This window comes from Coturnix japonica, chromosome 18 (assembly GCF_054131305.1).
Source record: "Coturnix japonica strain WE chromosome 18, WE-NBRP24, whole genome shotgun sequence".
NCBI classification, from domain to species: Eukaryota; Metazoa; Chordata; class Aves; order Galliformes; family Phasianidae; genus Coturnix; species Coturnix japonica.
The window spans coordinates 11,013,051-11,039,821 of record NC_140680.1 but is presented as its reverse complement, the minus strand read 5'-3'; the positions used below and the strand labels follow the sequence as shown (position 1 = coordinate 11,039,821).

General features: G+C 49.6%; 1 protein-coding gene across 6 annotated transcripts in view; it reads left to right on the top strand.

The window, feature by feature from the left end:
- The first annotated feature begins 223 nt into the window (after nucleotides 1-223).
- NSD1 (nuclear receptor binding SET domain protein 1) overlaps nucleotides 224-26,771 on the top strand; it is a 54,614-nt gene continuing 28,066 nt past the window's right edge. Inside the window, exons 1-8 of one of the 6 annotated variants that reach the window (XM_085519232.1) lie at nucleotides 224-471; nucleotides 1,540-2,171; nucleotides 13,960-14,095; nucleotides 16,961-17,133; nucleotides 18,720-21,300; nucleotides 24,740-24,861; nucleotides 25,002-25,293; nucleotides 26,661-26,770. In XM_085519232.1, coding sequence (XP_085375358.1) covers nucleotides 1,560-2,171; nucleotides 13,960-14,095; nucleotides 16,961-17,133; nucleotides 18,720-21,300; nucleotides 24,740-24,861; nucleotides 25,002-25,293; nucleotides 26,661-26,770 — 4,026 coding nt within the window. In that variant the 5' untranslated portion in view covers nucleotides 224-471; nucleotides 1,540-1,559. Of the gene's footprint in view, nucleotides 472-636; nucleotides 777-1,119; nucleotides 1,271-1,490; nucleotides 2,172-13,959; nucleotides 14,096-16,960; nucleotides 17,134-18,719; nucleotides 21,301-24,739; nucleotides 24,862-25,001; nucleotides 25,294-26,660; nucleotide 26,771 lie in introns of those variants that run through there. The other 5 variants (XM_085519233.1, XM_015876030.3, XM_015876032.3 and 2 more) reach the window with 5 other exon arrangements.

Below are 26,771 nucleotides of genomic sequence, written 5' to 3'. Positions count from 1 at the left end.
AGGGCGGTGCCGCCGGACAGCGGGGCGCGGGGCGGTGCCCGATGCGGGGCCGGGCCGCGTCCCGCCGCCCTCCCCGCCGTGCCCACCTGCGGTCACCGTCGGCCCGACCGTAGCGGAGCCCCGCGGCCCCGGGCAGGAAGCGCAGCGCCGAGCGGCTCCGCAGCCCCTGCCCGGCCGGGAAACAAAGGGCAGCGGCGGGGGGGGAGCAGCGCCGCACCGCGCCGAGCCCCGCGGCGGCACGGACAGCACCGCCCCGGTGTGTGCCACGGCCCCGCGCTGCCCCCGGCCCCGCGTCGTGCCGAGCTGTGCCGAGCTGTACCGTGCCGAGCTGTACCGAGCTGTACCGAGCTGTACCGTGCCGTGCCGTGCCGTGGCGCGGCGCCCGGACCCGCGCGGCTCGTGGCGGAGCCCCCGGCCTCAGCTGGAGGGAGCGACGGAGCCGCCGCCACCAGCGCCCGGGGGACGCCGCCGGTGTGCGGGGAGGGGCGGCCCGGGGCCGGCGGCGGGGAGGGTGGGAGACGCGGCGCGGCGGGGCCCGACGAGGACACGGGCAGCCGCTTCCCCGCGGGAGAGGCCGGGCGGGCGGGCGGGGTGCGGGGAGCGGCGGGGAACGGGGGGACGGAGCGGAGCGGGCGGCGGACAATGGCCGGGGCAGCGCGCGGGGCCGGGCCGGGCTCGGTGCCCGCGGGGTCCGAACGCCTCCATCTTGTTGGCGCCCGCGGGCCCCGCAGCCGCCCGTAGGCCCCGCACGGTGCTGGGGGCGGCGGGGCCCGCAGGTGAGGCGCGACTCGGGCCGGGCTCGCGGGGCCGGGGCCGCCGCTGAGGGTGCGGGACAACGGGCCGCCATGTGCGCGGGTCGGGCCGGGCCGGGCCGCAGGTGGGAGCGGGGCCGGGCCGGGGCGCTCCGGGGGGGGCGGCAATGAGCGGGTCGGTACCGTGACGGTAACGGGGGGTGGGGGCAGAGGGGGGGGCACCGCGGTGTGTGTGTGTGTGTGTGTGTGTGTGTGTGTAACGGGGGGAGACGGGGGGGCGCACGAGCGCGCGCCGATTGGCCGCAGCCGAACCCCAAGAGCGGCCGCGGGGGCGCGCGCGCAGGCGCGGGGCGCGCGCGCCCGGCGGGATGGCGGCGGCGTCGGGAGCGCGCATGCGGGGGAGGGAGGAGGGAGGCGGCGGAGGAGCGCTGGCGGGGCCTGGCCGGGCCGGGTCGGAGCGTCTCCTTGTCGGGCCGCAGCGGGGGCAGGCGGCGCCGAGCCGGCCGCGGCGGCCGCAGGTGAGCGGTGCCCGAGGGAGCCGCCCGGTCAGCGAAACGGGCGGAGAGAGCGGGGAGCAGAGCGGGGGAGCGAGGCCGGGCGGACGGGGGCCGCGGCCCGGGCCTAGCGGCGCGGCGGCCGCCTCCATTGCTCCGTTCGTCCGTCCCTCCCTCTCGCCCTCCCTCCCTCTTCGCCCGCGCGGGGCCGCGGAGCAGGAGCTGGGCCCCGGGGCGCGGCTGCCATTTTGTCGCGGCCGGCCGGGCTGACCCCATTGTGCTGTCGCCCGCAGGTGGATGCCCGCCGCCCGGCATGGAGCAGGCCTGCGAAGTGAGCCGCCGCAGCTGCCTCGTCCCGTTCGGCACCTCGCTGCCGGCCGCCGAGCACAAGGGCGGCCCGTTCGGCGAGCCCCGCGGTGCCGAGCCGCCCTCCATGCAGCTGGCGGCCGCCAAGCCCGGCTACGGGCAGGACCCGTCCTCCTGCTACATCCCGCTGCGCCGGCTGCAGGACCTGGCCTCCATGATCAGCGCCGAGTACCTCGGCGGAGCCGCCGACGGCGCCGAGGCCCTGCCCGACCCCGGCTCGCCGCCCCCCCGCGCCCCCGCAACGCAGGAGCCGCCGGGCGGAGCCGGCCCTGAGCCCGCCGCGCTGGGCTTCCCAATGCTGCTGCGGGACGGGGGGGACGAGGACGACGAGGAGGAGGAGGAGGAAGAGGAGGAGGAGGAGGAGGAGGGCAACGAGACACCGGAGGAGGAGGACGACGACGACGAGGACGACGAGGACGACGACGAGGAGCACGAGCAGAACCGCGGGGCCGGCAGCCCGGAGCCGCCCCGCCTGCAGTTGGCGGAGCTGCCCGGCTCGGACGGCGGCCCCGGAGAGAACGCGGAGCCCTCGGGCAGCGCCGCGGCCGCGCTGCAGCTCGTAAGCGGCGCCGGGGCGGGGAGATGGAGGGGAGGAAGGACGGGCCGGCGGCACCGGGCGGGGGGAGCGGCGCGGCTCCATCTTGCGGGCCCGGCCGGGCCGCGGCTGGCAGCTGACATCGCGGCGGGCTGCTGGCAGCCATCTTGCCGAGGGGACAGATTTGACACCGGCGCTGCCGCCGTTGGGAGCCGCTGTGCCGGGCCCCGGCCGCCTTCACGTGCGCGGTGCGGGCTCAGCTGTCACCCTGCGGGCAGCTCCTTTGTCGCACGGAGTTTCTCACCGCACTCGTTCGATTATTATTATTATTTCTTCCTCCCGTGGCCGTCACTGCCGTCACAGCTGCTGAAGTAGTTTGATGTTTGTTTGTTTGTTTTCCTTGTCTTTTTTTTCGTTCCACTCTCAGCTTATTTTCGGACAGGTGGTACAGAAGGATCTCTCTCATCTCTTAGCACCTGGCTTGTCAGAGCTCTTTGTTTGGGTGTGAGGTCCCGACCCGCAGGGCTGTCCCCCCACCTCACCCGGGCACCCCTCATTTACTCTTCCTTTAATCTCTTTCTAAACGTTGTTAGCATTCCATCGGCTTCTTTCCAGACGTGCTGAACGAGCAGAAGTGCTGCAGCTCCGAGTAGTGACAGCGGTTGGGTGCATATGACGTATCCAGAGCTCGTTTTTGAATGCGAGTGAAACTTTGGGATGGTTTTCAGCATTCCTCAGTTGAACTCCCGGAGTTATTTATAGGCACACACGTCCATTATGCGGCCGTTCTTAGAGATGTGAAGTGTTTTCCTCGAGTGCTTTGTTTTTAAATGCCATTTTGTAGATTTCAGCTTGCTCCGCATTGGGTTTGAGGTCTGGTTTGATGCAAGGTGTGGGATGTACGCCATGTGACAGCACTGACCCTGCAACCGTTTCGCTCCTTCTCATTTCAGCGTGGCTGCTGCTGCTGCCAGACAGATTGTACTGCAGTATTTGTGGGGGTACACTCGCTCTCACCCTCATTCATTGGGGAACCTGTTGTGTTTCTGCTCCGGGAGCTGCTTTGGGGCACTGCAGGGCGCCTGACCCCACGATGTGCACCTTAGGGAGCAGCGGTGCTCTGTGCAAAGCTCAGACCAAAGCTCAGACCCGGTGCTGTGAGGCAGAGGCTGCTGTCAGGCTGAGGTCGGTGTGTAGCTTTGTAGAGCAGAGCGAGGATCTCAGACATGTGCTCAGTGATGCGGTTGTGGGAGGGTCTCACGTTGTAAACAGAAGCAAGCAGAGGTACTTGCACAACGCTTTGCTTTTACTGTCGGTGGCTTTGCTGCAGCCTGAATGGTGAGAGTGCTTTGTGATGGAGCCCGTTATTTGGGCATGGAACGAAGGGCTGACTTTGAGTCAGGCTGCCCTGCACACCCTGCTGTGCCATTAACCTCATAGAATTGTTAAAAACTGTTGTTGTTGTTGTTGTTGGCAACTTGAGATCCTACTGCTTCATCTTCCCTCTGGTAAGAGCAGGTTGTCAGGGAGGTCATTCATTTGAGCTCAGCTCTTTGTGGGGTGGGAGCTTTTTGCCTGTGCCAGGTTACCACTGAGATAGAGTTGATGTTTTTTATATTGCTGAACATGACACATTAGCTATAGGAATAACCAGGCTTGCCCTCAGATGCTTGATTCGTACAAGCCTTTAATTCCTGTCCCCTTTGGATTTGGGTGAGTCAAGTCATCTTTCTCTTAGAGCCTGCTGCAACTTACTGGATCCACCCAAACAAACCTAACAGCAAAACGAAACCCAAGAGAGCTCCACGCTGCTTTTTTAGGGCAGCTTGTCATAGCTGGGCTGCTCCAATAACCCCGTTTACCCACGGCCTCCTTTGCTATGCAGCAGATCTTGGTCAGAACCACTGTTCCCAAACTCACATCCCCTTCAGCTTGACCAGCAGGGCAGCATGCAAACAGTAACCACTGCAAGCTTTCAGGATTCACTGGGTCGTTAGGAACTCTGAAAAGGTCGATTTCTCAAGTGCCAAAGGTGCTTCCCGCAGGAGGGATGGTCTTTGTGGGCCGCATACCGGGTGGGCGGGCAGGCATTGTGTTGCAGGGGGCTGTTAATAGCGCTTGGCACGGCCGGCCCAGGTAGCATTCAGGTGTTAAGAGGGATGCACATATTCTCAAGTTATCTTAACAGACGCCTTAATCTTGGTTAAAGTTTGCTGAGACTCAAAGCCAAGCCCGGGGGTCTGAGACAAATGACACCAACTGTTGTTGGACCATTGTTCCTGCTCCCGAAGTGACAATGGGGTGACAGCGGGCAGCTGATGGCTCCTCCTTGGTACTGCTGGATCGTGGCTATTTACACTGCAATGGATGGACGCTTGGTACATTTTTCTGTTATCAGCCAGATGCGAGCCTGCCTCCAGCCGTTTCCTGGCCTTGTAAGTTGTCCTGCGGTGCTGTTTTGTAGTCGGGTGGGTGCTGGGGCTCAAGGCTGTCCCTGGGCTGTGCCCTGCTACCAGAGCTGCAGTGTTGGAGAGGCTGGTTTGCTCCTGGTTTAATTCCCACGTTGAAGTTTTGCTTTTTTATAAACCTGTTGTACCTAATAACATTTTGCTTTGCCAGTTGGTTGTTTTTTAATCGCTGCCCACGAAGTTTGTTGGTGCTGCTTTGTTCGTGGTACACAGCGCTTGAAAGTGAAGTATTGCCGTGCGAGTGTGTTGCACAGTGGTGCAGCCTTGTGCCATGCATTCATGTGCAGGAGCCCATGCACATGGGGTGTGAGGCTGCTGGGGGTTTGGCCAACAAAGTGCTCTCTAAACTCTAAATCTCTTCACCATATAAACGTATATGGTGAAGGGTCCTGTTGCATTCTGTAGCCACGGTGTTGTGCTGCTGTTACAGTGTCTGTCCCCCTGTGTGTGGGTTACTGTAGCTGTTCTTTCACAGAGCTCTCACTGCTGAGACTTGTGCTGCTGGGATGATGTTGTTTCCTAGAAGGTGCAGAACTGGAGCTCACCATGCTGTGAATCCTGCTGGGCCCCCTGTGTTCGGAGTGATTCCTTCTGTCGTTTAGAAGTGCCTCCATGTTTTGAGCATAGCTAAACTTATTTGCAAAGGGATTTGACTGTGGTGGGTATATAGAAGAACATGGATGTTTCTGTTCGGGCTCTGTCTTAGGCTCTGTCACAACTTAGGTCCCTGAATGCCTTTGGCTGCCAGGCTGCGATAGCACAGCATGCCCTGTTTGTGGTGTGCTGATGGCTGCTGTGTGTCCCCATGGGCTGAGCTCCTGGGTGCATTTATCCCAGCATTTGGCAGCAATGGCTCTTTTCGTTTTGCTTGTATTTGTTCTAATCTACTATTTCTGATTAAGTTCTGTTTGTTCACGTGATGTTACCAAAAATAAGGTGCTTTCTTGGTAAGCAGCGCGGTGTGGAATGTGTGTGATCGATGCCTTTGCAGTCCTTATGGGACCACACGGGTCTCTGCAAACAGCAGGAACAGGGCTGTGTTTTGGACAGTCTCAAAGGTGTGGTTTTGTGGAGTGAAATGTAAAACCCGTCACTTTCATTTTCTGAATTCAGATGAAAAGTTCAAGCTGGGGTAAGTGAGACTTCATTCAAGCAGTGTCCTGGTTAATACACTTTCTGCTGTCATCAATAATTAGTCATCCCTTGGTCAGGCCTTTAGTGTAGGGTGGTTGCCAGAGGAGCACAGGTTTCACTGAGCATTTTGGTTCTGGTCTATGCGATGTGCTGTGCCTGGTGCATCCTGCTGCTGCAGGAGGGGAGCAGCTATTAGCACAGCACCAGCTTTGATAGTCCCTGTGCTCCCTTCCACTTGTGTTTGCTTGCTGGTGACTTCTAAGGGGAGGAGCAGCTCCCAGACCCTGAGGCTTTTGGTAACGTTTTGTGTCGTTGAGAGGATGATGGTGTTACAGTTTCCTCCTCCTTGCTGAAACTTGTGGCAGTGGCTCCGTGTGATACTGTTGCAGCAGTTCCTGACCCCAGGGCAAAAATGCTTCTGTTGAGCTTTGCCATTTGTTCGTTGCCTCCTGCAAGCGGAGCAGCTTGTTTAGACCTCAGCGCTTCCTGGTCCAGGAGTGGAGCTGAGCAGTGCCATAGTGAGAGGCTTCGTGTTCAAAATGTCCCCGTGTTAACTGAACAAACCTGTATCTCACCCAAGAGCTGTCAGCTCTGAAGGTGCGTTATGAGCTACTTGAGCCTCAGGAAAAGAAGTGGGATTTTTTGGAGTTATTGTTGAGACCGTGTATGTTAAAATACATTATTAACTCAAAAATTGGCGTTAAGGGCAGTGATTAACACGCATTGTTGTTGCTTAGAACTTAATTCTGCTTTTCCTGCCTGTGATTGACAGCTTCTTGTGTACAGCCATTGGGAACAGCACGGGGACCAAAAGCACCTGAAGGAAGAAACTGAAGCTCCTGGCAAAGGCTGGGCATGTCCGCCAAGAACCTGTAAAAACATCACGTTAATGGCACTTCTGATACCAGGCAAAAGTGGCAGATGTTTTGTTGTGTCTACACAGAGCCATCTGTGCTGCACAGTGCAGTCCTTGCCCAGTAAAATGGGGTTAAGTCCTTTATGGTGGTTAAGGCATTGCCAGGATTTCCACGTTTAATGGGTGGAAAAGGTCTGTGAGAGAGTCTGCTTTGAATTAGAGCAGCAGTTTTCAACCTCTGGTGATTTGTGGACCCCTAAACACTTCCCAGGTGCAGACTCTTGTACAGTGAATTTAGACCTATCAACAATAGCATTGCTTTCTTTTGTGTCATTTTGTGGCTTCAGAGCATTTTTCCATGGAGGTGAGCGTAGAGTGCGGAGCCGCAGAACACATTGCAAGCATTGGACGCGGTGTGCGACCATCCTGAGTTTGATGTGAAAGGCACCACAGGGCTGGGAGCAGACTGCAGTGCTGGGTAAAGGCACAGCCTGCTTGCATGGAGTGTTTGCTGGAAGTTCAAATGTTCCTTCTGTGTTGCTATGCTGCTTGTGAGAAGGTCACTCTGGGATTGGAAGCATCGTGTGGGGTTGGTGCAGGCACAGAGGGTTTTAGGGCTCCTTGGTGTGGTGTGTAGCAGCACTGAGGGTGGGGATGCGCATCCCATCCTGCTGGTTCTACCCTGTCTGGGGATGTAGTTGTGGTCTTTGGGTGCTCCTGACCATCCACTGCCCAGCAGAGCGTGAGATGCTGCTGCATTGCTATCTCTCTTCTCTTTGTTTTTATCAAATTAGAAAACTGTTTCGGTGCAGCTGCTCACTGTGGCTTCTGCAGCAGTGATTGAGTGTTCTGCAGAGATAAGGCTGGACTTGGTGCATAGCAATCTCTTCTGTGTCCGAAAGCACTGATGAATCCAGGAGTGTGCTTTGCCTCTCTTGAGGGATGGGAAGGCGCTCATTCAGGCTGATGTGTTGATTTTGTGCAGTTACCATTGAGATTGCATCAAGCTTTACTTTGTGCTTCTTTCAGGAACAGCAAAAATAAGGAGGAGAAAAGTCCTCGTGTGCCATCTTGTCCTTGTGTGCCGGCTCTTGGTGGAGAGCTGCCCCGGTCAGGAAGCCATCACACCCATCTCTAGCACAGCCTGAGCTGCAGCTTTTTACTAGTTTGACCAAAGCTTCTTTGAGGTCCAGCTACAAACAAGTGGCAGGACTGGTGGCCCTACATCTGCCAGCCCCCACAGTGCTGGCTTGCAGCCATGGCACTCTATGGATGTGCATGGGGTGGGGGAAGGAGGCACTTTGGGAAGTGCTCCCAGTGCTGAGACCACCCGTGGAAGGCAGCCTGCCCCCACTGCTGCCCCTGTCCATCCCCTGCTGTGAGGGGGTGGGGTGCTCATTGCAGGCTGCTCATTGCTTAGCAAGGCTTTGTTTGCATTAATTCTTGATAGGGAACTTGTTCTGTGGGTTCCATATGGTGTAAGACGGGCCTGAGTGCTCTTTGACACTGCTTGGGTCTTTAGGGAGGAAAAAGCACAGCGGTTTTGTTGGTAATAAATTAGCAGAATAGTTGTTAACTTTCAGGTGCTTTTTGAAGTACTGCACTGCAGACTTAGTTTTCACTTCTAAATATGTAGAATTAGGGTTTTGTGCATGTAAAACCCAAAGTGTTGAGCTAGAGAAGCAACCCGACACAGTGTTACCCTGAGGACAATGTGGGTGTTTTTAGGGGAAAAAAATGGAGAATTCTTGTTTTGTTTTGGAGTTGAGTGTATTACTGACTTCCCCTCCCACTGTCAGTGGAAAGACAGAAACCTTCCTGTTACTTGATGCAAGAAGGGTGCGGAGCAGGATGGTTATCTCCTTTTATTAGTTCCTTTGCTTGCCCTGGCTGCTGGTCTGTTTGGTTTTCCCAAACACCTGTTCAGACTGCTTCCTATTTTGGATAATGTGATGGCTGCCCATGGATTTCTGATTAGCAGCAGTGAAACAAATCAAATGCTTCCCAGCTTGTTGGCTGTGCTCGATATGAGGGTGAGTACATACAAAGAAGGATTCCCGATGTAAGGGTTAAGAAGCTTCTCAAGTGCAAGTGTCCCAAACTGCTGGTTTTCAGCTGTTGGGTTTCCAATAGGCATTCACTCGTTGCACTGTACACACGCTGCTCTCTGGTATTGGCATCTTGCATCTTTATGATTACAGTCAAAGTTGCAGTGAATATTTTTGTGCAGTTTGAATATGGCTTTCATTTCATGGGTTTTGAAATGTTGTTTCTGAAAGCCATGGCTGCACTTATCAGATGCCTTGCTTGGAAATGGTTTGATAGAATAAAGGAACACAGAAATACAGCTGAAAATCGGGCATATCTGATGATCTGGTTTCATTTCAGTTTTTCACTGGTTCATGGATTCTAAGGAAATATTCGTTGACAATGTCTCTGAGGGGCTTAGTGAGGTTCTGGTAATGCCCCACAGTTCCTCCCTTTCTTGAAACAATTAGTGGGGATTAAAGAATCCAGCTTTAAAGGAAACTTAGTTGATCATTGGAAACGCACATGGATAAGCAAGCAAACCTGAGTGTTCCCAGCCATAGTTCATCCTCTGTCAGTGGTCTGAAATCCTGTCTGGGTTTTTTGTTGTTGGGTGTTGTCATGAGTCTGTTCCCCTTCCCACCTGCTTCCTCCTCCCTTCTGCCTTGCATCTTGCTGCTATTTGGTTTTGGTTACTGTGATGCCAAAGTCCCAAAGCTTTGTATTGCACCGCTGTTCTGTTCTGTTCAGTTCCAAAGCAAAAGTTATCACCATCAAGTAAGCAGTGAAATAGATGCCGTTACCTGGTTGTCTTTCTGTCTGAGACTCCTGAGCTTGAAACAGTTGCTTCAGGACTTATGAAATACTCGGTGTAATGCAACCAGCTCTCTTCATTTTAACCTTTTACAGTATTTATTACATGTATAACAGCCTTTCCATTTACAGGCTGTACAGCCTGGGCCAGGGTCCTAGCCAGAGGACAAGTATCAAGAAGCACACGGAGAACAGAAGTTCTCCTTCTGTCACTATCTCTGCAGTATGTTCTGCTAGTGAACACTGAATTAGCAAGTATTGAACACTTGTTTGTGATCACGTCCCAGATAAGGTCGGTGTGTGCGCTGTGGATGTGGATGTAGGTCAGGCCTAGCGGGACGCTGGGCCTCAGGGCCAGGCCCTGGGTGCTGAGGTCGGTCCCCAGGGATCCTCCTGCTGTGGGAGGACAAAGCACATCCATCGTCCTCGTGACACGGGGCTGTTTGTGGCTTCCCAGCAGGCCTCTCATTTCCATCTTTGCGTCACCGCTTGCCGTGAGGTGAAGTGCCAGCCTGTTTACTGTGGTGCAGGCTGTGATTTCACCATACAGGTGCTGTGGTTTGCGTGTTGTTGCTGTGTTGTTAGGTTGGTTTTTCTGTCTTTTCCAATGCTCAGCCTTCCCTATGCAGGTCTGGCCTTCCCTCTAAGTGTTCTCCAGCACAGCTCTACCTGCACGGGTGCACTTTGACCTCTTGTTGCTTCATTCCAAATACTGCTTATGCTTTAAAGCAGATATCACTTAATATCCATTCCATGTTTTTGGTCAGGTTTGGTTTTGATTTCACAAAAGCTTATTTAAGAGAAGAAGAATCTTTCCTAATGTCAATTCTGTGCCCCAGGTTTGACCTGTTCGCATTTCTTTGCTGGGCTGATGAGCCTCAGATTCAGCAGCACCAGTGGAATACCTGGTTAGAATCAGGTGAACTTGCTGCCATTCTTTACCTTGTGTTCAGGGAAATACTTCTGGTCATTGACCTTTAAGGGAGAAAATCAGGGTTGAGGACAGGAAAAGCTTCAGAGAGGAAGGGCTGCTCCAGCAATGAGAGGCTCAGAGAGCCCTGGGTGTTGCTCCCAGCGTTGCCATGTGCTCCAGCTCAGGTCAGGGTTTCACTACTACGTGGCAGCTGCTCCTGCGATGAGATCTGCTCATTGATACCCCAGGCTGCTCCTGCAGGACCTTCGTCAGGCATCTGCTGTGCTTCAAGGAAACACGCAAGGAAACACACGGTTTTGGTCTGCCTGCTGTTAGTGTCATTGTTTATACTGTATTGTTTAATTATTGTCTAGATATGCCATCTCCTTATGTGTTCTCCCCTGGCTTTTGTTCTGTTTTCTCTCACCTGTAACCAGGCCACCCAGTGTGTGTTTTTGCTGTGGGTCTGGGCTTCTTTCTTTTCAACATCTTCCTCGTGTGGCCTTTCCTGCTTCCCCAGCCTTTCCAGTGGCATGTGCTGTCCATTGTTTATCGAATAAACAGCATTGTTCTTAACAGTTAAGGAATAAGCCATAGAAGGGTTCTTCTGGCCTTGGCTTCTCATGATGGCTTTCCAAAGGAGGTCTGAATTACCAGTGTGCAGGGCTGTGCTGGGTGCAGCCCTGTCAGGATGAGGTGTTGTGGTGCATAGCACAGAAAATCTTGGCTCGTGGGCTGAGCATGCAGTTGGGTGTCCCTGTGCCTTGCTGAGATGGCGGCTTCCCAGTCCCACTGCTGAGACATAATACACGTTCGGGAGATGGCTGTCAAGGCATCTTTGTGTTGTCTTGTTCTGCACATCAGTGTGTGTCGCTTTCTCAATGGTCGGTGCTTTTCTTGAGGGTTTAATACTGGTGGAGAGGGTTTGTTTAAAGAACACCCACAATATATGGTCTTGTTCTCTCCAAAAATAACACCAAACGGTCTGAAACACTGCATATAATCTAGAGTTTAGACTATGGCTTGTCTCATCTGAGCAGCAAATTAAAGCCAAACAGCTGATAACACAGCAGACAGCGCTCACTCCCTTTGGGAGAACATCTGACAACACAGGCTGTAACGGTGAGTGCAGATGATGCAGGGCAGGGTGCTGTCCTTCCTCACTAACCGTCTCACCTCCTTCAAGTTTCTGCAGTGTATCTCCATTGGAGTTACAGCACGGCTCCTCCCCGCAATGCAGCCACTCACTGGTTTTGTTCTTTAAACACGTGAAGTTTTAATGCCCTGTGGATAAACGTTAATTATTCTGAGCACATGTAAGGGCTACATCTGAAGTTCGGTATGTTATATGAAGTTATGAGTTCAGAAAACGTGTGGCTTTCTTCATGGCAAAGTCATCATTGCTGCAGGGCTGAAGTTCTGGCCATTGGGATTTATTACCAGTTTAATCTTAGTATAATTGTACTTAGAGGGAAATTTGTTGTTTCCTTCTGACCAAAGGAATGTGTGCTCTGAGGGTTGCAGTTATCACACAGCAGTCTAAAGGAGAAGCCTGATACCTGGAAATGATAACTGCTGCTTTTTGAGCAGGGAGGAGCAGTGCAAGAATTCAGCCTGCATCCACTTGATGCTTCCTGTAGCTGCCAGGGAAGGGACACGGCAGGCATGAGAATGGCTGCGGACAGACTGACGCTGAAAAGGCTGCTGAATACTTGGGAAGAGAGTTAAGCACTGAAGCATTGTCTCCGAATAGCTTCTTGAAAGCCAGGCTTTCCTTAGGTGGCTGTGTTTGGTATGGGACGGTGACAAAGCCTTGATTTAAATGCAGACTTGCCTCCAGGCGGGGGCTGGGGATGATGCTCAGGTGGATCAGTGTGAATGACTTTGGCAGATCGTCACAGGGCTGTGCTGCTGGCCCTGCTGACTGCACAAGTGTTACATTGCAGCTTTTGGGATGCGGGTGCCCTGTGTGTGCTCTGCAGCAAGTTGGAGTTTGGTTTAGTTATAGTATGTATGCACACCTTGAAAACACCTTTACAGGAAGAGCACTGGAAAGGAGAGAAAGTGGGTTTGCATCTGAAAAAGCATTGATGTCTGAAGTGGCATCAGGTCTGCAGCACTGCCTCCTGTGCTCAGCAGCCTCCACCTCGTGCCTGTTCCCTTTGCCCTTCAGAGCTCTGCTCAGAAATAAGTTATTGTATGGCTTTTGATGGCTGAGTGAGAAGAATTTCAGCAATGGCGTCTATAGGGTAATTACCTGCTTTATTTCATGTAACAGAGAACTTTATCCTTTTGTAGTCTCTATAAATAACCACGTGGAGAGATCCCATAAAACTTGACCTGTGGTGGGATATACCGTTTATTAGAGAGATCTGTTATGGTTTAGTCACTAGGATTTTAAACTGTGAATTGCAGGAGATGTGCCTTACAGCAAAATGAATACGTGAAGTGAGAAGAAGGTGCATATTTGCACTATGACAGCTCTAATGGGGAGCACATTGCTGGTGCTTGCTGGCAAAAATACCTGCAGTGCTGCTCAGAGATCTTACCGTGCTGACACCACCCAGGACAGGTCATCTGCAAGTGCTGGCAAACAGGAGGGTGCCCCACAGCAGCCACATGGGAGCCTCCAGCGCCCCATCCTGGCTCAGCTCATCAATGCAGGCTGGCTCCAGGATCCCAGCCCCAGTGCTGCTGGTGCCATAGTGTCCAACCAGTAGGATCTGTACACTTGGGAAACAGGGATCTGCTCTCTGCTTGGCCATGGTGAGGCAGGAATGGCAGTAAGCAGCATTGTGTGTGTGTGTTGTTGGGTGTTTGTGCTGTGAGGTTTTGGTGTTCTGATCAAAGTGCTTTTGGGTGTCTGTACAGAGCTGCTTGTTGCAGGAAGACTTTGGATACAGATGGGGTCTGTGTGTTTCACAGGGGGGTGACTGCATTTTTGCTGCTCTTGAGGAAGAGAAATGGTAGTTATGGTCACACAAACCCAAAATTAGAATAAAAGTTGTTTGTTTTTTTTCTTTTCCTTTTCTCTGTAGTTGCATGAAATTTCAAGTATTTTATGAGAAAGGTTTTTTTCCTGAGCATACGTAAGAAGTGAGACAGTCATTAGCATTGTATATAACCAACTCTTATATTTGCTCTTCTCATCACCTTGTTCCAGTCAGGAATAGTTCATTGTCTTTCATTACTTTTTCTGTACATGGCAACCTCTGAAATGAAGCAGTTGGTGTTAGTGAAGTCATTGGAGCTGCTTGTGACTCAAGGTACTGCCCTGCTCTGAGAAATGGATGAACTTGGAGTGCAGTCATTTACCAGCTTACATTCCTCACTGGAAGGAAAGAAAAAAAAGCACCACGAAAAGAAAACCCAACCCAATAAAATCAAACCCCAGTTTATTGTTTTGTTCTCTCAGAAGGATCAGAAGAATGATGGTGTTCTTTGAAGGTGTAGGAGCCACTAAGTAAAATCAGGACTTGCTTTTTCATGTAAATGTCTCTGGTGGCCAGATGTAATCTGCATACAGGGAAGGGGGAGGCAAGGCTCTTTAAAAGCATCTGGAGCTTTAGTGATTTCTTGTGTTCTGATTTTTCCCCAAAGATCCGAGCCAAGAAGAAACCTACTCCAGTGAAGTATGAAGTTGGGGATCTTGTTTGGGCCAAGTTCAACAGACGCCCGTGGTGGCCATGCACAGTTTGTCATGACCCAGTGCTGGACTGTCACTCAAAAATGAAAGGTACTGTATCTACTCAGACTGCTAAGTGGAGGAGTTCTATAGTTCTGTATTGATGGAAAAAAAGGAAGATCTCGATCTGGGAAGCAGAACTACACCAGAGAGATGACAGGAGTAAGGGGCTAAAGCTGAGAAGCTGTTTAATGTGTAGGCTTTGGTTTCCATGGTACAAGAAGGATGAGTATCCAGAATGAGTGTGGGGCAGTGCAGGAGAAAGAACAGCTTGATAAAGATATGGAGAGATAGGTGGATCAGAGAGGTGAGGGCAGAGTAGTGTAGTATGAAAAGGGTGGGCACATAGAGCTGGGCAGGATGGAGTGGGGAGTACTTGAGTGGAACTTATAAACAGGAGAGATACTGACTTTTTGCATGGTCTGATAGTGACAGGGCAAGAGGGAATGGCTAAAACTGAAAGGGAAGATTTAGGTGAGACGTTGGGTAGAAATTCTTTACTCAGGTTGGTGTGGCACTGGCAGTGCTGCCCAGGGCTTTGGGTGCCCAATCCCTGGAGGTGCTTGGGACGAGGTGAGATGGGGCCCTGCACAGCCTGAGTTGGCTGGGGGCAGCCAGCTCAAGGCAAGGTTTGGGATAGATGAGTTTAAAGATCCCTTCCAACCCAAGCCATTCTGTGACTTGGGAAGTTGGCCAGGCTGGGGATGGGGAGGCAGGAGGGGCTGTGGAGTTGGGGTGAGACAGCGTAGCTGCTGAATGCCTTAAGGTGTTACATGAATGTGTGAGAGGAAGTATTTTTTATTTTTATTTTTTGGCCTTGTTTGGCTTTGGGAAGCAGGGGCTGTTTATGGGGATATATCAGAAAATCGTTGTGATGGAGCCACATGTGTGAAAGCTTAGGGCATAGTGCGTTAGCGAGACTATGAGCCAGCTGAGCATGAGGGAAAGGGATGGAAGGAAAAAAGGCAGAGCTGCACGTGTGTGAGCACGGGGAGGAAGAGGGTAGAGACCAGAAAATATGGGAGTCACACAACATAAAGACAAGGGAGCATAGAGGTGTATGTGAACCAAGAGAACAGAGAAGTAATGGTTTGGAAATTGCTCTTTATTTGAAAGCTCACACACTGCTTTTAGGGTCATATTGGCTACCATGGGGACGCTGCCATAAATTGAAAGGTTTATTTATTTCTTCCGGTTTTCCCTTTCTGGTTTATTGTGTACTGTGAGTAACAGGAAATCCCTGGAGAATGGTGCCTTCTGCATCTGACGGCTCCCTGGCCCTCTCCAGCCTTAGAACCAAGTGCTGACAATGAATAGACTTTTCTACTAACCACAGACACAGAGCTGTCTGCTGTTTCTCTAGAGGCACAGAGTAGCTGTTCCTGTATTGTGCTCACGTCACTTGAACGTCTGGTTGCTGTAGTCTTTCTTACTGTTTTTCCAGTTCCTTCTTCATCTTCTGGGAAGCATTCATCCTGGTTCTAGATAATACTGAGTGTGCAGTTGTACACAGTCCCTTTTGAGCTCTCAAATTCCCATTAAGGATGTTGCCTGAATCCACCCATGTTGTCCTATGTCCTCCCGCCCATAATGAAATAATGGACAGGATTTAATACATACATCTGTCCAACAATCCCCTCTCAGTCTGTGTACTGTAATTTCTAATAACGGAATTCTACAGGGAGGTAACATGCTATTAACAAATTCCAGCACAGTCTACTCTCCATCTATATAGTAGAATCTCCCACTGTGTGTTTTGTCCATGTTGAGATGAAGATAGCTGAGAGGAAGAATTTCCAGTTGTCATTCACTGTAATGTGTTCATCTCACATCCCTGAGTGGTGACCAGGGGGATCTGAACTCAGGTGCCTTTGGGATCAGGTTGCTGTGAGGTGCTGCACACTGTAGGAAGCGTGGTCCTCCTGCCTTAGTTCTCTCTTGTTGTCATAGGAACAAGCCCTTCAAAATAAAGCAGGTTGCTTCAAACTCATCACTTGTGCAAAAAGCTCCTTTTCCCTGCTTTGAGGCGTGGTGTTATGTTTAAAGCAGCTGGCCTTTTTTTTTGACAAGCTCTTGTGATGTAGAGATTTTTGGAGCTGGAAAACTGAAGCTCATTGGCTTGGGTCCCAGTACTGTAACTGGGATTTGGTCTGTCATCTTTGTCCTTGGATTGATTTTGCCCCAGTCAGTATTTATCCTTTAGCTGTTCTTGGTCAGAATGTCAGTGCTGCCATCGCTAGGTGCTCCAGGAGGAGGCAGCACAAACAAAAGGGGCTGCAAAGCTCGGGCTGCATGTTCAGCTGGTGCAGGTATTCCCAGGACAGCACGAAGCACACATTGCAGGGAAAAGTTTATATCTTATGTTCAAGCCTTGTTGGCATTGTTCTAGTGCCTGAAACGTGTCTTCTTTCACCAGATTGCCTAGTCCTGGTTCAGTTCTTCATTGTTTCATGCCCATTTAGTGCTCTTACTTAGGAAACACCTCTGAAAAGTCTTGGAAGTTGTTGTGATTGTGCCCTTATGGTTTTCTGCCGTGGCTGTGCACCGCAGTGCACACAGCAGGGAATTAACTTATTATAAATGACTCTTTGTCACGATGCCATACTGCTCGTATAGTGCAAATGCGTGCATCTGTGGGTTTATTTTAACACTACTGTTTATGTTTTATGTCCAAAATAGGAGTTTGTGTGGTAACAAAGGATGGAGCAAGATGTGGAGGGGGAGGTACAGCCTGCCTGTGTAAATGCTATCCAGCAGGATCCTATTTCTGGGTGTTGCTGGTGCACCATTTCCTCTTCCTAGTGGTCAAGAGGATGTGCTGTTCAGTCATCATAAAGGTGCAACAAGCAATGGGCTGATTTTTGTCTTTGTTTTGTTGTGTGCGAGGGGTTAATTCTGTTAAATTCTTTGAAATAGTTTCCAATCGGAGGCCATACCGAGAGTACTACGTGGATGCCTTAGGAGAGCCTTCAGAGAAAGCCTGGGTTTCTGGAAAAGCTATTGTTCTGTTTGAAGGAAGACATCAGTTTGAAGAGCTGCCCATTCTTCGGAGAAGAGGAAAGCAAAAGGAAAAAGGCTACAAACATAAGGTGAAAGATCTGCTTCCTCTGTTTTTGATTTCCTGAATCTGCTCAATAAAGATCATTCCTTTGTGCCTGGAGTTGCACTTTGACAGTTTGCTTTTGTGACAGTGACTGCTGCAACAGGGCCAGAGAGTGATTCTTTGCATCCTTGTAATGAGGAGAGCATACAAGCAGCTGGGAGTTTCTAGGCTATCTTTTATGTTTATGTAGGGGTGTGGCCTGTTGCTTTTGTTGCCCTGCAGAGCTCTGAGAGGCAGAGGAGTCAGGTCCCTGTCAGCGTGAGGTTTGTTCAGGACTGTAGCACTCTCCTGATGCCAATTACAGCACGCTTTTAAGTAACTTCCTGTGCTCTCTTGCAGTGTCTTGTGTCTGATCTGAGGTAGAGGTGGAATTATGTATTTCAACTAGATCACGGACTGACATAAAGCAGTTGGGGTTTTAGTCCTGCTTCTCTTTCTGGAAACCTGTTAGGACTTATAATTTCACTTGGAAAACATTTTGTCAGTGAGCCTGTTTTGTGGTTCGTTGCATCATCGCCATTTCCAAGCATAACAACCCTGAGCAATTGTAGCCAGTGTAACATTCATTATGTGACATGGAGGTCTGTTCTCTGTCTTTAGAATTGTAACTGGAGAAATTTGCATTTCAGAACTGTTGAAATGAAGTGAACAGACTATAATGTGTTCCTGTGAGAGGGCAGATAGTAGGAACAGTGTCTGTTCTTTTTTTCTAACAGCACTTAAGTACTTAACCTGTATTAGTGAGAAGCCATTGGATTCAGTGTGCTCTTGCAGATGTGAGCTTCCTGGGTGTAATGCTTTCTTTCTGGCTTGTCTGTTTGCAAGAGTATGCTCAGTAGCTTTTCTGAGGGCTTTGTTAACTGTATTTCCACCTTCCCCAGTGCAGATAAAAATCAAGTTTGTAAGTTTGTTGTTTTTAGATATTTAGCAATGTTTGGTATGCAATATGCCCTGTATTTTATGCTAAGGGTGGAGGTGAAGCTGGGAGAGTTCTATAGAAAGGACACGTTGAACCTGTTATGGTGTATTTAAATATGGTATAGATTTATGTTCCAACATAGATAAGTTATGGATAGGTAAGATGGAGTTGTGCCTCAATTCAGGGGAAGCAGGAAGAATCAAACACAAGCAAAGCAAATGTGGCTGTTCAAGTATTTTGAGGAAATGATATTGCACTGAGAGGCCTGCTGGCTGTTAACCTGCATTTCTGTGCCAGGGATCCATACCATATGCGTTCCCCATACACACTGTGGTGTTTGGGATGCACTGACGTGCCGGGATGTTTGGTCGCTGGGATGCCAGTGTTTGCAGGGACTGGTTTGGTGTTTGGGGAATGCACAAAGGTTTTCACTGGGCTTGATAGGAGTGCAGGCTGTTAACCCAGCAGAGCTGTTTTCTGCATCCTCTGGGCACAGTGTCTGTCAGTCTGTTGTCTTAAAGGTGCAGAATGCAGGACTGTCACTCTGTGCCATGTCTGTCTCTATCTCAATTTTATCCTGTTGGTTACCCCCTCATTTTTTTTTTCCTTTTTCTTTTTCTTTTTTTTTTTTTTTTGTCTCCTCCAACTTTAAGGTTCCCCAGAGGTTTATGGCTAAATGGGAAGTCAGTGTTGGACAGGCAGAAGACATGCTTCTCGGGGGGCCAGAGGATCAAAAGTGCAGCCAGAACTCCAGCGAGCTGGACAGCGAGAAGGAAGTGCAGTCGGAATACTATTCCAATGGCCCCGGAGCCAAAAAGGACATGCAGCTGAACGGCTGTTTTAAATCTTTGGCATTTGACTCCAAACACTCAGCCAATGAAAAAGGAAAATCGCACATTAAGCCACACGTGAAAAAGAGCTCAGAGAGCAGAAAAAGGACTAGAGTAAAAAAGAGTGGCACGAGAGAAGAAGCTTCCAGGGGAGAAATCAAAGAAACACCAGAGAGCATAGTTAACAATGTGATTGTCGGGGACCTACCGGAGAAAAACGCATCTCATGAACTTCGCCGGATTGCAAAGAGCATAACAGCATCCAACAGCACCAGGGAAAACCATTTGCTTTCCTCCTTTGGAGAAAGACGTTTTGAAAATCTAACTTTAAAGTCGGACTATGGGAGTCATAAAAGTGATGCCCTGAAGAACACACTCCAAGGGGATTTGTTTTCCAGCGCATCTTTGGAGAGAGAGAAAAGCTCCCTGGGCATTCTGTGCAGTTCCAAGTTACAAATACACTATTCTGCATCTGAGGCTGGTGCTGAGAAAAAGCAAACCGAATCGGATTCATCCTCTTCCCTCTCAGATGGTGGGAACAGTGATATAGATACCATGGACCAAAGTTCAGAGAGAGCCTCTAGCACTCTTGAAGTTAGTGATTCTTCAGATAAAATGGAGAAGGAATTTCCGATGACGTCAAGTGGAAACATTAAGCTTTCCATGTATTTTTCCCAGAAAAGCAGCAGAAGGGCCAGGAAGAAGTCATACAGAGATCACAAACCTCTGGGGGGTTCGGTAACCAGCAGACTCGATGCTGAATTTGCACACAGGGAACTTGAAGGAGGCTCCTCTGATGCTGAGACGTCATTGACAGCTCTTGAATGCTCTTCAGATGTGAGAAATGACAATCTTTCCCTAGCAAACAAGCACGCTACTCCCCAAAGTGTTTCCAAGGACAGCTCCTGGTCTGCTGTTGCAAATCAAACAACCTTAAAACTGAAAAACATGAAGTTGCCTCGGATCAGGAGTATAAAATGCAAACATAAAGAAAAGGTTGCTGGGTTGGAGCCTTCTCTTGCAGAAGAGGAGGGTGTTGTGAATCGCTGTTCTTCTGATACCAAAGGTTTCTCTGGCCTTCAGAGAGATTCTCTTCAGAGAAGCGGAAAAGTTGATGGTCAGAAACTGTTAAACAATATGCATGAGAAACCCAGGGATTCTGCTGAAATAGAAACGGCCGTGGTGAAACACGTCTTGTCAGAGCTGAAGGAGCTCTCGTATCGATCCATGAACGATGATGTCGGTGACTCTGGCACTCCAAAGGCCACAGTGCCCTTACTTTTCTCTTCCGCCTCTGGTCATGGTCGTTTGCCTATTGAGCCAAATTACAGATTCAGCACCTTGTTAATGATGTTGAAGGACATTCATGACAGTAAAGCGAAAGAGCAGCAACTGATGACTGGCCAGAATATAGTCCCGTATCGAAATACCGGCACAGCCGATGGTTCTGGAGGCAATTCTGCGAGCGGCCTGACATCCCTGTCTATCGTAGGTCCCCCATTTAAAATAGAAAAGAATGGAGATTGTGCCCAGGAAACAGTCAATCCGAACTCCTCCACTATAAGCAACTCCTCATTTTCACGCAATCCTCCAACCAAGTTACCGGGGACTGGTGCTAGTAAAAGGGAGCCCGCCAATACCGCTGTTTCTGGGACAAATGGCACGAATTGTGTGCCCAAACGCAACTGTTCAAAATCTAAGCAGTCATCAAAGCTTGGAGATAAAACAGTTTCAAACAGAAAGGACTTAAAACCAGGAGGGCCAAGTAAGTTCTTAAGTCGGTTATCCAGAGATTCAGGAGAACATGCATTCCGCGTGCACGGTTCGGTTACCAGTCCTCTAGGTAATGAAGCAGAAGATACTGGGAGGAAAGAGTTTATTGATTTAACAGAACATTCAACTGATGAAGACTCTGCTTGTTTATCTGATGACAATTTAGGTCGTATTGGAAGGAGACCCGAAGCTGGTAGAAATACTGAGAGATGCACTTCTGCTGCAAATGGGGAGAGTCCAGACTTGGATTCAGAGGCAAATAGTGAGAGCTCTCTTGGTGATGAGGCTAATGATGTAAATCACGTAGCACCTAAAAAGCGATGGCAGCGTTTTAACCAAAGCAGTGCTAGATCTAATAAGCGCATCAGTAGATCTAGGGAAAAAGGAAACTTGGAGAGTGCCTTTGGCCTGAATTCTCATGGCTTTTCACTGAAGGGAAATGAGTGCTTGGGACGTAGGCATTCCCCTCATTCAAAGGTGCTTGAGGCAGACCTAACAGTTCAGGACTATGAGAATCATTTAGACTTAGCTAAGAAACGTTTGAATGTATGTGGTAAGCCAAACAACAGTGTGATGGACTCAGAAACAAAGCTTGGCAACTTTGCTCCCCAGTCTGAATTCTCTGCACAAGGTAAGGGAGCTGGACTTGCGCCAGAATGTGTATTTCTATACATTTAATGACTTTTGCATTTAAAGTATAAGTTTACAGAATTCGGGGCTGCCTGACAACGTGGAGGTTTATGTATTTCTGTGAGCTAAAGAAAAGAGTGATACGGGTTTTTTGGGATGCTCTTGAAGCACAGAGAGCGAAAGCTGGAGTGGTGATGGAGTTGTACTTAGCTTTCAGTTAGAGAGTTTAAATGTTTAACGTCAGTAGTTCCCCCACAGTGAAAGGTAAAATCGTCATCCTTCTGCGCTCAGGATTCTTTTTTCTTCAGTGTATCCATACATGCAGTTGCCTTTGTGTTTGGTCTTAGCTGGATAAATCAGCTCTAGGAAGTTTTGACTTAGAGCATAGGGTTTCATTAAGACAGCACTTTTCTTTTTGCTGTTTGTTTTGTATTTTAGTATGGATGTTTATTAGCTGCTAATAATGAACTGAGGAACCCCACGCATTCCCTAACTCGTGGCACTGGTGGGGCTGGCTGAGAATAAAGGGGAGAAGGCAGGGAAAGCTGCAGGGAGCCTGGGGTGCAGGTGGGGCAACCTCATCCAAAGGGAGGTGGCTGTGGAAGAAGGAAGTGGGGGGGCACAGGGTCAGACAGCCCTGCCTCTCCCACCCATATCTCTATGGGTGAGTTTCTTATGGGTAACTGAATCTGGGAATTGTAAAGTAAACCAGCCAAACAAAAGCACAATGAAAACAACCTCCCTGCTACAACAAAACAAACAAAGTGATGAGCACAGTGAGGGAGAGGATTGGATCCAGCAAAACCACACTTAACACGTGCCATCCTAAAGAATCCAGGGCAGCAAAGCCTTATTGAAAACACTAACGTTATTATTGTTTTTTAACAAAGATTTTGCCAAACAAAATGGAATTGTTAACAGTAAATTAATGATGGGCAGTTCAGAACCTGAGCGCACTTTGTCTCTTCTGTTCCTTGTGTGCCCATTCCGATGTGCTGTGCCATTAGCAAGTGGTTGCTGCACACCTGTTTCAATACAGGGAAGTCAGCATCTGGCTTTAGTGGTCACAGGACCAAGGCATGTCACAGCAGGCACAGAAAATGAGCCCACAGGGTGTAACACGCCGGGTAAAAATCCTGTTTGGAAATCACGGCAAGCTTAATCATTTACCGACATAAAGATTTACCGACTGTCTGGCCATAGCTGTGTGTTTTTGAGGCCTTAAGTCTTTAGGTTGTGGGAAGCGTGCTTTGTTCTGGGATAGGGCTGCATAGAGGGGCTGTGCTTGCTGAAGTGAGCTCCTGGCATGCACAAGGCACAGCTGTGTTCTGGTGGCTTTCAGGTGGTTTGGCACTTGAAGCATCCCTGTATGTACTGAGAGGTGAAAAGTGCGAGTCTGAAGAGAGAGCTGGGGTAGAGCTGCTGAGAGGTAGTAGCAGTGCAAAGAGAAAAGGAGAGGAACTGTAGCAGAAGACAAGTGGTTCCTATTGCAGCATAGAGCTGGCTGGGGCTGTGCAAGCCCTCGGGCTGCTTGCAGGCATGGCAGGTCAGCAGCTATGGTGCAATCTGTACCCCTGCCCACAGCACACCTGAGCCATATCCATACCGATGTGCTGTAAGCAGGCACCAAAGCTTCTCTGTGAGGAGCTGCTGTGAGATCCCTGGGGCAGGGCTGACGAGCAAGTTAATGCTGTGAAAAGTCTCTTGGTGGAAACATGTCTTCCTCCTTTTGTTTTGGACATGGCCTATTATGTAGGAAGCAGGGAGAGTGATGTGGACTTTAGAAGTGCCGCTTGCAGAAGAGAGCAGCTTTCCTCCTTGTGCCAGTGCTGTGAGGAGACGTGACTAATCCTCCTCCTCCGCAGGCAGGCGTGGAAGGGGCCACAAAAGATTGCATCCACAACTGTGTAATTTGTACTGAGCTCGATCAATGCAAGTCCTCCTTGTAGCTGAAAGCAACATCCGGCGTATTTTTGATGCAAAATTTGTAGTGGGGTTTAGACTAAATAAGGCAGAAGCGAGGGCTGGTCGCGTTTGCTGACTGAGAACTTGCACAAGTAACAGCTTCTTAAAGGTGCACGGTTTGTCATTGCCATTCAGACTGCATTTGTACAGGAGTCATTTGAGGGGAAGAATGATGCAGTTAAGCCTCACTTTCTGCTACAGTGCTGTATGTGCTGCCGGCTGGTTCCGAAGCTCTCAGTCATTACTAGTGAAGACATTAGGCCTAGAACTGGTTACCTGCCAGCATGGGTTGCACCTGGATACCTGTGCAGGGGGGTTATTAGCAGCTGAAAATAGTTGTGTTTGGGAAAGGTGGTTCCTTTCTTCTCTTTTGGCCAAGTTTGATGTTTTCATCCTTCTTTAACCACGATGCCACAAGAAGGTGCTGCAATCTTGTCCAACATCCCAAGTGCTGCACTGGAATGCTTTTATATATATATATATATATATATAAATGTTTCTGCTCAAAATAGAAAAACCCACCTTCTGCATGGGGAAAGGAAATAATGAATAGAAAACATACTGTAACTTTCCAGAGGACCACAAATATCTGTGTGCCAAGGTGGAGTTCTAACAGTAAGGCAGAATAATTGTGAAAACCATTAAAGAGGAAAAGACACTGATATTTGAGAAAGTTAAATAAGCGTTGTCTTGCTTTTTGCTGCTTTTGAGTAAGGTGACAAAGTGCCAGGGCCCCTCCTTGGGGCTCCCTGTGGTTCTGTTTGTGCCTGGGAAAAGGTTGGTGCCAGGCTTTTCTCTTGCAATGGTGCATTGCTGTGCAGATGTAAAGAAAGAGATGTCTGAGCCCTGAGAATCTTGCAGCCTCCTGGGAGGACAGTTAGCTCCCTCATCACGTCCTGATCTGTGCACAGAACCTGTTGTTGGGAAGCAAAAGGAATAAATAGGCTTGCAATAGCAGATGGGGGATTCAGGGCTCTTGAAGTACATCACAAAATGTGCTAGGAAGGAGGGAAAGGAAGGAGCTTGACTGATACAGAGCCAGTGGAGCCAGCAACCAAAGACTGTTAGGGAGAGCAGTGTTTTCACATGCCTCTGCACATAGATCCAAGGGTGTTTGGATTGACAGGAAAAAGTAGAGTGATGAATCTGAGTTTCTAACAGATGTAGGTTTGGGGGAAGGTACTACAAGAAAACTGAGTGTAGGTTGTGTAAAGTGATGTTGGATCACATTGCAAGGAGCATCTCAGTCAGGTATCTCAAGTGCTTGAGGTCGCCATGGTCCTTAGCAATCCCACCTACCACATTAGGGTTGGGGGAATAGGAAGCTGGAATATTAGAAGGCTGTATTAGGGAATTTCCTGCATGGAGCTCTGAAGGAGAAGGCAGGAGCAGCTCTTACCTGCGGGTCACGAGGAGGTTTTTTTGTTTTGATATTCTCAGAAACACAGTCTTGAAGCTGCTTTCCTTTTTCTTAGTACATTCAGAGAGGAAACGCCTTAGAAAGCCAAGTAAACGGCTTCTGGAATATGCAGAAGAATATGATCATTTATTTGCACCCAAGAAAAAGTCAAGGAAAAGCCAGGAGCAATTGCAAAAGGTAGGTTAAGGCAAATGTGCTCTTCATGGCTTTTACTGTTGGGCTCCAGTTTTTTTGCCTGGTCTTGCTTGCTGAGTGTTGATGCTGCATGCAGGGCTGTGCGGGGTGAATATTTTCACCAACGTGTTTCACTGTATTAGGTGAATTCTGTGGCAAGGTCTGGATTTGAAGGAGGTCTTCCTGCACAGCGCAACCCTGACAGAGAGACACAGCGGGGGCCCAGTCCTTTGGTTCCAACACCATTTTCAACCAAAGAGTCCCCTCCCATCCTTGAAGCCGAGTGCTCCTTCTCAGAAATAGAGCCCCACGCCTCTGATCCCAGTGAGCAGCTCATAGAAGGACAGTCTGATTTCCCAGAGCTCGTGCTGTCTTCCTCTGATGTTTCTGAAGTTTCTGCTTCTCCGGATGCAGAGGAGAGATTCCTGAAATCAGGTAAGTGGGATATTGTGTTGTTCTGCTCCAGCAAGCGAGTGTGTCTTGAGTTCACTTGAAGTGTTGCTTCAGCCTGTGTGAAAAGGTTAGTAGCTGCTGATCTTTGTTTTGTTTGCTTTATTCAGTGACCATTGCTGGTGCTAGGAGATAAGAGGGGCAGGTGAGATGTGTGACCTGGTGAAGTGGCTCATTGTGAGTCTGCTGTTAGTGTTCTGTCTGAAGACTTGTCCAAGGTCAAAGCTCTGGTGCTCTGGCTGTGTAAGCTTGTAGGGATCGGTGTTTCTGTTCTAAGGGGCTGATCATTTTGTTTCTTTGTTTGAAACGTGTATTTGTAAATATATATTACTATAATTATGAATGTATGTAGATAATATATATAGAAGTACTTATGTAATAATAATAATAGACTAAACAGGCAGAGAAAGCTGCAGTCACTGCACGATCAGTCTGTAATTTGTGGGGCAGAGGCGTGACAGGTAGAAGTGAAAAACCTGCAGTGATTGAAGGAAGGAACCTGAGGCTGGATATCAGGCACAGCCTGCAGTGCAGCAGTGGATGCAGATATGCAGTATGCAGAGGTTGTCTCTCTTCCCACTACTGAGGGAGCTGCCAAGACTCACGAAGCCTGGGCTGTGGCAGGGAGCAGTGATATGCTGTCCCTCCACAAGGTGGCTGAGGTCTTTGGTATTGCTGTGTGCGGAGGAGGATGCAGCCAAGCTGATTAAGGATGCAGATGAATGGGGTAGGATAGGTAATAGGCTGTTTCCATGGAGTGCCTTGCACACAGAGTATCACAATTTCCTGGTTGTTTTAAGTATTTACTGCTGCCCATGTCTAGCAGCTCGTTGCCTTCCAGTGGCTGGCACAGAGACTGAGCTGGAGGCTGACTTCTATAGCTGGATTCCATGGGGCATCTTGTCCCAGGTAGTTCTACCTGAGAGCACCCCCTTCAGTCTCTTCACTGTGTGCAGTGTGAACACTGATGGGGTGCTGTGGGAACGGGCACAGGAGGAAGCAGGGATGTGTTTGTCATTATTGCAGGGCTGGGTTTTGCTGGTGAAGCAATTGTGAAATCACGTTGTGAACTGCACTGCCAGGATGGTCGCCTACTGGCTTTAAGTTCATGGTCTCTCTTCCATGGGTAGATTTTTTAATATTATATATTGAGATATGCCTGAAGGTGGTCCAAATGGAGGTCTGTTTCTTTGCAGGTTGTAGAGGTAATTGTTTCTTTTCCCTAAGGAGATTGTGCTCCAAAAAATGAGGCGAATTTGATTGTTTTGAACTGCTGGCTGGCATTTTCTTAATGGTTTTAGAGTGACTGAAGCTAAGAAAATCCCAATTATCTAACAAGAATTCTATTGCAGGAAACTTTGAGAGCAAGCGACAAAGGAAGCCCACTAAGAAGCTCTTGGAATCCAATGATTTGGACACTGCCTTTATGCCAAAGAAGGAGGAGTGGACTCCCCCAAAGAAGG